At 41.4% G+C, this 12,069-nt stretch overlaps 1 protein-coding gene across 4 annotated transcripts in view; it reads left to right on the top strand.

Moving 5' to 3' along the window:
• Positions 1–12,069, top strand: part of LOC133441394 (large neutral amino acids transporter small subunit 4-like) — a 71,512-nt gene that overhangs the window by 53,401 nt on the left and 6,042 nt on the right. For 2 of the 4 annotated variants that reach the window (XM_061718632.1, XM_061718631.1), the window contains exons 6-12: positions 5,985–6,077; positions 7,214–7,347; positions 9,209–9,420; positions 11,085–11,228; positions 11,365–11,382; positions 11,620–11,746; positions 11,842–11,974. In XM_061718632.1, coding sequence (XP_061574616.1) covers positions 5,985–6,077; positions 7,214–7,347; positions 9,209–9,420; positions 11,085–11,228; positions 11,365–11,382; positions 11,620–11,746; positions 11,842–11,974 — 861 coding nt within the window. The remainder of the gene's footprint in view (positions 1–5,984; positions 6,078–7,213; positions 7,348–9,208; positions 9,421–11,084; positions 11,229–11,364; positions 11,383–11,619; positions 11,747–11,841; positions 11,975–12,069) is intronic. The other 2 variants (XM_061718634.1, XM_061718633.1) reach the window with 2 other exon arrangements.

Raw genomic sequence — 12,069 nt, 5'->3', positions numbered from 1 at the left:
AAGATATTTCAATTCAGTAACTATGTCAATCCGTTCACCTTTGACGAGGACCTCAACATCAGGGAGTTGAACCAAAGTTTTAGAAAAAAACATGCATTTTGTTTTGTTTACATTTAAACTCAAACATGATTGATCAAGCCGAAGAGTGATTTTCTCCAGTGCAGTTGTTAGCTTAGCAGCTGCCAAGTCAGTTGTTTTAGCATGTACATGTACAACAGTATCATCTGCGTACATCTGCAGATTGACATCATCACATTGTTCAGCAAGATCATTAATGTAAAGACTAAACAATAAAGGACCTAATACCGATCCTTGTGGAACCCCCATAGTGCATTTCATGTAACTGGACTGTGCATTACAAACTTTGACACATTGCCTCCTGTTTGATAAATATGACGACATCCAAGCTAGAACACTAGGAGAAAAGTTAAATTTAGAGAGTTTTGATATTAAGACACTGTGGTTCACTGTATCAAATGCTTTACGCAAGTCTAAAAATACAGCACCAACTACTCCTCCTTTATCAAGCCGTGATTTAATTTGCTCTATTAAATGTAAGGAGGCAGTCTCAGTGGAATGATTGGCTCTAAAGCCAAATTGCATGCGATTTAGACCAAAGTTGCTGGTGTTAAGAAATGATGTCAGTTGCTCATAGACAACCTTCTCAGCAACTTTTGAAAATACTGGCAATATGCTTATAGGACGATAGTTACTAGCTTCAAGGCGGTCTCCAGATTTAAAAACAGGTGTGACAATGGCACATTTCCAGTCCTCAGGAAAAAGACTACGTTTAAAGGACAAATTAATCAAATGAGCAATGGGACAAGATAGATTATCCTTATGCAACTTAACAAACTTAGTGTCAAAATGAAAGGCATCTCTAGCTTTAGAACTTTTCAGAGAGCTGATGATTTTCTGCACTTGTGACACATTTGTTTGTACCAGTTCAAAGACTGGGGCTGTTGTATCTAATGGGGCAATATCCAGCTTTGTTATTGGAAATTTTTTCCCAAGTTCACATACAGATTCAAGAAAGAAATTATTAAGAACGGAGGCAACAGCACGATTATCTTCAATTAAGTCTCCCTTTACTTTTAACATAAGATCGCCTGCAGATTTAGGTTTCCTCCTTGTGAGATTGTCTATATTTTCCCATATCAATTTCATGTTGCCTCTTGCCTCATTTAAAATATTGACATAAAAACGGGATTTAGCTAATCTTAGTTCTCGGATAACTTTGTTTCTCAGACCTTTATAAACCAGCATATCAGTTTCTCTTCTGGTTTTAATTGCCTGCCTCAGTGCAGCATCTCTAGTTTTCATCAGCTTCCATAGATCCTTGTTGAACCAGGGTAAATTATTTTTGTTTTTAAGTTTAGTTTTAACACTCACACTAAATCTCTCTTTCACAGAATTAATTTTGTTAGTCAAAGTGTTACACCCATAATTCAGATCATCAGAGGATAATATATCGTCCCAATTCAGACTGTTAATTTCGCTTGCAAATTCCTCTTGTTTAGCTCTTGGTATGCACTGGCAGATTTTTGTTTTATTAGCTGTATTCCTAAATCTATTTTTAGACAATTTTCTAGCACACAAGGTTAAATTATGGTCAGACAGGCCGGTGATTAGATTATAATTTTTCGTTATTCTTTCTGGTTTGTTTGTAAATATCAGATCAATTTGTGTACTTGAGCATTTTGCAATCCTAGTTGGGCCTTTTACGAGTTGTTCTAGGTGGAATTTTTCGGTAATCATTTTTAGTTTTTTCCTCTTGAACTTATCCTCCCAATTCACATTAAAATCCCCCATTAGCAGTAGTTCTTGATTGTGATTGCACTCTTTCAAGACTTCTGCAAGTTGATCATAAAAAGTGTCATCTGCAGAGGGAGGCCTATAGACACCTATAATGTTAAAAGACATTTGTTTAGACAAAATTATTTTTATCCCAACATATTCCAAAGTGCTACCCGCTTTAAAAATCACACGTTCACATTTAATGCCCTCTCTTACATAAAAAAGTACCCCCCCTCCCCTTCCATCAGGTCTGTCTCGTCTAAAACACTGATATCCAGGTACTGTAAATACACTTGCGGGAGTAGACTGTTTCAACCACGTCTCGGTCAAACAGAGAAAATCTATGTTTGAGTCGGAGAGGAGATGAATTAGCTGATTGCTTTTTGGAGTAATGCTCCTGATGTTAAATTGTCCACCGAATAGCCCCCTTGGCTTCAGCTTCGGGTCCCACAGAACTTTCGCATGGTTGACAGTTTGAAAAGTTTTGAATAACTTCTGTCTCTTCACTGCGGGATTACAACGCACAGCGGTATCGCCAGTGTACTTGGTGGGACAGACAGTGTATGTTATGGTAGTCGGAGACAACTCACTCAACCTAACAGTCCCAGGTGGTAATGTCTGTGTTGTATTTGACGTACTTGATAAAGAGGCTTGTGGATCTTGAGGTAGTAGTAGCCCAGCTAATGGTGGTAAAGGGCCAGTTAGCTCTTTTGGAAGCCCTGCTAGTTGTGATGGAGGCCCAGTTTGCAGTCCAGCCTGGTTTGGCTGTAGCAGTGGTGGAAGCCCAGCCAGCTGTGGTGGAAGCCCAGTATGCAGTGGTGGAAGCTCAGCTGGATGTGGTAGAAGCCCAGTATGCAGTGGTGGAAGCCCAGCCGGATGTGGTGGAAGCCCAGCCGGATGTGGTGGAAGCCCAGCTGGATGTGGTGGAAGCCCAGCCAGCTGTGGTGGAAGCCCAGTATGCAGTGGTGGAAGCCCAGCCAGCCGTGGTGATAGCTCAGCTGGATGTGGTAGAAGCCCAGCCAGCTGTGGTGGAAGCCCAGCCAGCCGTGGTGGTAGCTCAGCTGGATGTGGTAGAAGGCCAGTTAGCAGTGATGGAAGGCCTACTAACTGGGTTGGAAGGCCTGCCAGCTGTGGTGGGAGCCCAGTTAGCAGTCCAGTCTGGTGTAGCTTTAACTCAGCTAGCAGTGGTGGAAGCCCAGCTGGTTGTGGTGGGAGCCTGGTCTGGTGTGGTGGTAGCCCAGCTAGTGGTGGTGGAAGGCCTGCTAGCTGTGGTGGAAGCCCAGCTGGTTGTGGTGGGAGCCTGGTCTGGTGTGGTGGAAGCCCAGCTAGTGGTGGTGGAAGGCCTGCTAGCTGTGGTAGAAGCCCAGGCAACGGTGATAGAGGCCCAGTTAGCAGTGGTGGAAGACCTGCTAGCCGTGGCTGTAGCCCAGGTAGCAGTGGTGGTAGCCCAATTTGTCGTGGTTGTGGCACATCCAAACAATTTGAACAAAGAAGCTGAGGTCCAGGGTTTACTTCAACATCACCAGCCAGGAGCAGTATCATCAAGAGATGAACAATTCCCATAGAGGGACTAGTTGTAATTGATTGTTCATCTTTACCTGGAGGTGGCCTAGCATGGCCATGATCCAGTACTCTTGTGTACAGAACATGTTGGCTCCACTTGGCTGGAAACAAGGTCAAATCATCCCCTTTTCTTGGACAGGTCAAGCTCAGAAGAAGGTATAAAGTTGCAAAGATAATAGACAGACACGTTAGTGTCAAAATCCAAGGTCTTTTTTTGTATTTGTATGGCTTTTGGGGCAAATCCACAGGACCTGCCAAACTCTGTGTCTGCCTCTCGGCTGCCATCTTGACTGAGGTGATGTCAAGTGTTACCGAGCTGAGCTGTTGTGAATGGTCACAATTGTATATACGTTTATTTTAAATGGCTATGTATGAATAAACTTGAAACTTGCTCATGTAGCTCCGGATGTCTTGGAGGCAGGTGATGAGGGAGGTGGGAGGGATGGCGGTGGTGGGTTGGGAGGAGATGTAAACCTGTGTGTCATCAGCATAACAACAGAAATGGATCCCATGATGACGGAGGATTGTGCCAAGGGGGAGGAGGTAGATGATGAAGAGGGGTGGTCCCAAGACTGACCCCTGGGGGACACCCAGTGAAACACCTAGACTTGTGGTCCCTTATTTGTACAAACTGTTGGCGGTCAGTGAGGTATGATATGTCTCCATAGATACGCAGTAACAAAACAAAACAACATTCAGTGAGAAAACAACCAAGGCAGATGGTTTCTCTCAGTTTTATTGTTTTCCCCAGTGATCCCACTGAGCAAAGTTATGTTAGTGATTTAGAAGATTAGAAGACTAATAGAAGTAGTTAGGAGTTAGTAAAGTCCAAGACTAATGAAACAGAAAAGGGCAGACAAGACACAAAGTCCCCTGGAACTAACATTTGATTAAAATTAAAAATGATGTACTCACTTACTATACCTCAGAAGTGAGAAGCACAGACAGGAGAGCTGGGGTCTGTTAGGTCTGTTACTACAGGCCTGATGGATTCCTAGGCCAGATATACAGGAAGTAATTCCAAGGAGGTTGTAGTGTGAACAACAAAGCCAGAGAGTATTTTAGGGGGGGATGCCAAAGAAGAGAATAACAGGAAGGTTGAAGAGTGACTTATCCACAAAGATTTATCCATCCTCATTTGTATCTGAACTTAATATCTGTGATCTAAATAGCAAAATCAAAAAGTTTCAAACAATACCTATTATATGTGCTTTTTTATTTTATTTTTATAACAAAAATAACACTTCACAACCTACTGTACCAAACATATTTTTGGAGAGCCTTCACTCTAATACATTTATTTTGAAGCTCACAAATTCTTATCAACCAGTTATTAGTGCAGTTCCTCCTGAACACGTCATCACACAGTAGAAACTAACACGACAGAACAGTAGTGGCAAAATCTGAATCTGCTCTTACTTACTCACACATGGAGGAGGCTGCCATTTGTTATTATGACACCAAATCTGTCGAGATGGCGATTTGTGTCTTTTCTGAAGTCTCCCACTAACTGGACCAAAGGTGGGACATCTTACACCCTGTTCCTGTCTGCAAATCATTCTATGGAATGGATCAAAAATAGATTCTTTTGGTTGAGTGCCATTGGGAAAAAAGGGGAGGAATTTGTGCAGCCTTGTTATTTTGGATGCCAGGTTGGGGGTGGGGGGTAGTGAGTTTTGTAGCTGACCTTTCCTCCAATTAGTGCAGGGAGTGGGGTGAGAAGGTTCAGATGGCTGGTTAACAAGCATCTACCCTGTGGTGAGCACAGCATCTGTGTGGATGGGGGAGTGGACAGATCCTAACAATAAGAAAAAGGACTGGAGGAGACTCTGTTGCAATGCTAACTTTGTAATAATAATTACTACTGTTGATTTCAAGTTTGATTTTTTTCTACCCCCTGTATATTGTACTTTGAATCATCTTGATGGTTACCTTACAGGAAGAAAAAACCTTCAATCTGACATACATCACAGAGCTGAGGGGAAGACGTACATATATGCAGATGTCACAGACATGATAATCCACATGTATGCTATTTCCTGTATTATTTCACAGTGAGTGGTGTGTTCTAGGGTTAAGTTGGTTGTGTGAGGAGAAAGTATGATAGCAAATATTAGTGTGCAACCGAACTGCTGTCCACAGAACAAAAATGAAGTTATGTATCTACTGCTGTGCGTAATTGATGTAATTTTTGTAGCCGTTTGGCAGCTGAAGGTTGACAGACCTGTAGAATGAATCCATCAGCACAACACTTTCTCTAGCTCTTCTCGTTTACAGCTTCATAAGGTTTAAAGCTATACGTTTTGGTGAGCATCCACTGTTACAAAAGATAAAGAAAAAAGGACAATCTGATCAGTTTCAGAACTAGACTACCCAAAATAAAGTGACATGACTTGTTTTTTGTTTTTGAGCTTGGACGGATGCTCATATGCTGCTGAGAGAAAAACATGCTGTGTTTGTTTGTTGTTGAGTGTTATCCATTTAATCTGGGGCTGTCAGTGCCTCCTGACAGTGCAAATCCAATCCACACATTATAAAAAGATATGGAAAAAAAGATGTAAATAGAGTTAAAAAGAAGATGCCATTTTAAATGAGCTGATTAGTTATGACTGCTCTCTCCTTAGCTGCCCAACATGTTTGGTGACCTGAGGTCAACCTTCATTGCTCTGATGATTGGATCCTATGCTTCCTCTGCTGTCACTTTCCCTGGCATCAAGGTAACATCTGATCTGCATACTACTAAAACCTAACAAGCATATGTTTGGTTTAACCCTAAAATATTCAGTAATTAATAGTGCTTTTGTTTTGTTTTTTGTTGTTTTTTTTCCTGACCAGGCATAAAGGTTATTTATTCTCCATTACACCGTGTCCACACTGCATGCGACGCGAGCGAGCATCAGCGTCAAAAACAGTTCCATTGCTTTATTTTTTATTTGCACTGTCTACACTGCTTGCGAGCGACGCAGCGTCGTTTTGAGCTGGACTTTTGTCGGACGCCCTGCTTCTATTTTCTTCCTGTCGCTCGCTTTGAAAGCCGGTTGAAAGTTGAAAAAAAAGTTGAAAGCGCTGTAGGAAACAGTCATTTCAATACAAGAACCTCAATAATGTGGCAGTAGGGAGATCGCCAGGGAGCTGGAAGGTTCTCATAAAATAATAAGATATAATAAGAATCTTATCTTAATCTTATTAGGGCTTAATTTGTGCCGGATCCAACAATATCTGGTACCTATTTGATAATTTCTCGTGTCCTCTGCTTTTTCCCCACATCCCAGTAATGATCTGACATGCTGACATGTTTGCTGCATTTAACACCACGAACACGGCGGTCACTCCACGCTGTTCGCTGTTTGATTGCGTCACCACACACGCCGTTATTTTGTTCGTTTTTTTCCCCACTTTGGTCGGACGTTAGACCTGCTTCTATTTTCTTCCTGCCGCCTTGTCTAGGAGTTCTTTTAGGAGTTTCTTTCAGGAGCGCGCAGGCGGTTGGTGGGGCGAATAAAAGGCGAGTCTCGGGCGGGTGAATAAAGGCAGATTTATGGTTCCGCGTAAAATCGACGGCGTAGCCTACGGCGTAGGGTACGCGGCGACGCGCACCGTTCGGTGAGTGCGCCGCGTACCCTACGCCATAAGGTCTGCGTTGGTGTAACGCGGAACCATAAATCAGCCTTTTAAAAGGCGAGTCTCCGCTGTCAATCAAAAGAACGTGGTAGAACGTGGGGCCGATAACGCGTTCAGTGTGGACAGAGCGCGTCCGATGCCACGCAGTGCGGCGCGACAGTCGGATGCTCGCGTGCAGTTAGGACAAGCTTTTAAGGTGTTTTTGCTTGTGTTCTCTCTTTCTCCCTTCTAGGTGGTTTATGATCTGGGAGCTACCTTCATCTCCATTCTGCTGGTTTGGGCCAGCTGTGCCTGCCTTGTCTTCCTAAACTGTTTTGTCAACTGGCCTCTTGAGCCTTTTCCAGGCCCAGAAGATATGGACTTCACGTAAGACAAAAAAGAATCTTGGGTTACATGGGTAACTTCCACGTGTTTTAATTATGTGCATGCCACTACTTGGCATGCACATAATGAAATTGTCCAAAACGGCCCAAAGGGCAATGTTTCTAGCATTCTGCTAGAAAGTTAAAGTCGCAAAAAAACCTGCTAGGAAGCAGCGGACCCCGCTTTGAAATGGAAGAAAAAAATCCCCCAAAAAAGAAACACGCCAAGAAAACCTGAAAAATGCAGGCGATATGTTAGTATTCAGAAAAGGTTTCCCTTTTCTTCTGCTTATTATTATTATTCCGCACGCTTTTTTCGTCCGTTAATGCGGCCCGAACCGCAAAGTGCACCCATGCATGGCATACATTGTTGGATGCGTCTCCATTGTGCCTCGATGGGCATTACTTTTCTCAGTCAAAAGTGTTACCGTGGCAACGCTAGATGCCAAAAAGCAAAAAAACAATGGCGAAAATTGCGGCGCTTATTGCTCGGTCGGACTTTATCGCAAAGACAACATTCAAATTTTCAAAAACTGGGGCCGATTGGCACTAAAGGACAAGGTACAACCTCATTATACCAGTTATTACAGTTTTTGCGATATTTAACTTAAAATTTTTAAAAAATGTCAATTTTATTTTGGACGCTTGTTGCTAGGCAACAGTATATCGTAAAGATATCATTACAACATTGACAAACCCGGGACGCATTGTACTAGAACATATTTTAGTCTCATCATGCCAGCTATTACGCTTTTTTGAGATATTTAACTATTCTAATTTTGATGCTAAGGGAAATTTGGACGCTTGTTGCTCGGCTGTTGTTCATTAGGCTGTTGTTTAAAACTTTTGAGATATTGAAGCCAAATTGTCCCATTCTATCCTATAACATGGCAACAAAAACCTATGCATTTTTATGGGGGAGAATATGAATAAATCATCCGTTAATGTGGCCCAACCGCAACGTGCATTCAGGCATTGGTTTGGTTTACTGGCCATTATTACCAACCCCAAACATGGCAAGAACCACCTCCGACACAACCAGAACAACCTTAAACACAACCAAAACAACCTTAAACACAACCAGAACAACCTTAAACACAACCACAACAACCTTAAACACAACCAAAACAACCTTAAACACAACCACAACAACCTTAAACACAACCACAACAACCTTAAACACAACCACAACAACCTTAAACACAACCAAAACAACCTTAAACACAACCACAACAACCTTAAACACAACCACAACAACCTTAAACACAACCACAACAACCTTAAACACAACCAAAACAACCTTAAACACAACCAAAACAACCTTAAACACAACCAAAACAACCTTAAACACAACCAAAACAACCTTAAACACAACCACAACAACCTTAAACACAACCACAACAACCTTAAACACAACCATAACAACCTTAAACACAACCAAAACAACCTTAAACACAACCAGAACAACCTTAAACACAACCAAAACAACCTTAAACACAACCACTACAGCCCCAATCCAAAGCAGCAGGGGTGAATGGGCAGTAGGGCATGCCCATATCAAAATTTCCTGAAATTTTTTAGTTAGCAACTGCAATGCTATTAGCTAACCTCAGAGTGTACATATTCTAAATTGGTTCATCATGCGCTCCAGAAATCACTACTTATCAACATGTGTCCAATTGCATAGTCATTATGATTACACACGAATGCATGGTAAAATGTCTTACAATAAAATGTCTTGAAATGTCCTCAGTGGATTCTGTACTCCACTGAGCCTATAAGGAAAAACCATATGATCAGCCGGCTTTGCTTTTATTCACTTGGCGCTTTTTTGCTCTTGCTGACTATTCCCTCTATTCTCTCAGAGTGAAGATCAAGTTCAGCTGGCTGGGTTTTGACCACAAGATCACAGGAAAGCAGTTCTACCGGCAGGTCACCACAGTGGGCCGTCGTCTCAGCGTAGGCCACTCAATAAAGCAGTCACACCAGCCACCCAAAGATCTGGCTGCACAGGACGCCAGCAAGCTGTGCCTGTCCACCGTTGATCTGGAGGTTAAGTGCAAAGGCGAGGACAAGAGTAAGTCAGAAGCAAAAGATACACCTTAGAAACTTAAAAACAAAAAAAATCTAAATGGGCATTTAACCCCTCCTAGATTGATGGATAGCAACAATTACTTCTCTAAGATTATTTTTACTTGTTGGTTTTGTGGTAACTCACAGCTAAATACTGGAAATACTACAAATTCACTATTCAAATGTATGCTTCTGTGGATGTGCTCACACCTGCTGATGATCAGATATTTTTTGCAATGATGACATGTTATAATAAGTCATATTGTTGTTAATATGTGGTTGTATTTACCTAACTTTAAAACCTGGTGAAGATCAGTTCAACATAAAACCGTTGAACTTAAAAAGGGCATTCTGTCTTTTTCACATGACTGCGCAATGCTTGGATAACGAATGACTGAAAGTGTTCATTAAACAATAAAGTGCATCTTGAGCAGGGCCAAATAGTCACTATAATTAAGCATGAGATAAACATCTGTTGGTCAAAGTAATAAACCTATCCGTTCCATCTGTGTACCCACCATTACCTGGTCTGTGGACTTCTTCACCATATGGACAGATGTTTCCATTTTCTATTTTTATTCATAGCATTGATTAATGATCAACTTTTCCTTGAACCTGGTTTTCTTTGAACCCCCCAAATGCCTTGTCTCTCGTTCAGTGGAAAACATGTCACAAAGGCAGAGAGAATGTCTCTTTACAATCTTTACACAGCAGCACTGGACGCACACGGAGAGAGAGCATGCTGCTAGTTTTCAGTTGTGTGAAACTAGTAAAGAGACTGAAAAGAAAGGCAGAGGAGCACATGTTTGGGCTTGTGGTGTCTGGATGGTACGCAATGTTTTGCTTCTGCAGACTGTTGAGACGTGGCACAGAACATTTAAAACTATATGTAAGTTGGTGCATCCACATGCAATAGTATAGTTGTACTTCAAGTCTTCTTTCGTTTGGGGTTTGTTGACCTTGGCTCCCCATAAAATAGATAACTAAAGCCAGAGTGATGCTACCAACTGGTTCATAATCTCTTTTTGAAGCCCTCTACTTTGGATATTGTCTTTTTTCTTTTTTTCTTTTGGAGCTTGAAGTGTTGGTCATAATTAGACTGGACAGAAAAACCTCATTTACGGGGCTAATATATACTTAATCCAATTTCCTTAAGGACCACCAGCTGAGTGAAACATGGATGAAATGGTCATTTTTGTCATTTGTAAATGAAATTTCAAGCAAAAGAGATATTTATTCTAAACATATCCTTTTGTAAAAGCAGTAACACACTTGAGCATAGCATTCACATAACCTTTACTTTGTGTCCACTTTCTGGTGACCTGCACAGTTTAGTAGTCATTTTGCAGACACATTATCTTTGGATGTAAACTCTCAATATATGTAAAATGAATTACATGTTAAATTAACAACATTAAAAATACAACTCTGATGAATAAGACAAAACAAGATTTGTATGTCTTCCTCAAGGTTTGCACAGGGAATGTTGTCACTGAGTAATTTATGGAGATGATGAATTTCATCATGGGTGAGAAAACCCACGTGAAAGCAATGTTTCATGTGGCTCCAAACGCAAAAAAAACCTTCTACCTTTTGATATTTGATATCCTTTGTAGCATTTCACCGGAGTGAATTCATCCAACTTTTCTTTTGTCATTTTCTCTGCAGCTCAGTCTTTCATGAAGAGTATCATCAGTCCCATCTTCTTGCTGAGTCTAATCACCATGTGTGTGACTCAGCTGCGGCTCATCTTTTACATGGGAGCGATGAACACCATCCTGGAGTCACTCACAGATGGAGACCTGAACACAGGTGTGTGTGGCATTTCCTCTGTAGCTTTATTTACATGTTCAAGCAAACAGATATCATGTCTTTTGTGTGTGCTGCCTTTTTATCTTTAACACCTATTTAACATCCCTGTCATGCCGGCTACTTGCTGCTGTTGCAGTGGAAAGGATGCAAGTGGGTAAGAAACCTAAGGCCCAACTAACCCAACTCCATTCATCATCTCTCGCCCAGTTTGTCCTCTTAAGCTATCTTGTTAAAAGCATGGTGAAATGTGTTGTCACAATACCAAAATACTCCACTGGGATCATAAAACTATGTATGCCTGATATGAATTCTATATGATAGTATGAGCACTATCATCTAAAACAATGATGTCCGAGGGTAATAAGGACTCTGTCTCCACTCTGTCTTTCAGTGAGTATCTACACCTCCATCTTCGGTGTGCTCCAGCTTCTGTGTCTGGTCACCTCTCCTGTGATTGGCTATGTCATGGATTGGAGACTCAAAGATTGTGAAGATGAGAATGATAAAAGCATTAAAAGGTGAGAGGACACAAACAAAAGAAAATATGAAGCTGAGAAATTAGTGAAAAAAGTCTTAAGTCTTAAAATTCTATCTTTATTTATTTTTTCTCTAGGGAGCCTGGTCAGCCCCGTCGCCCTGACAAACAAATCCAGAAGATTGTAAATGCAACAAGAGCCTTCATCTTTACCAATCTTCTCCTAGTTGGCTTTGGAGGGACCTGCCTCATCCCCAACCTGCCACTTCAAGTATGGTTGCATGTTAATGTTGCTTTGTACTTGTTTTTGTTCATGTTGTGTGTATTTTTTATTTATTTTTTGGAAGTTTTTGTCACTGTTTTTAA

This window comes from Cololabis saira, chromosome 4 (assembly GCF_033807715.1).
Source record: "Cololabis saira isolate AMF1-May2022 chromosome 4, fColSai1.1, whole genome shotgun sequence".
NCBI classification, from domain to species: domain Eukaryota; kingdom Metazoa; phylum Chordata; class Actinopteri; order Beloniformes; family Belonidae; genus Cololabis; species Cololabis saira.
This window is presented reverse-complemented; position numbering and strand designations above follow the sequence as displayed.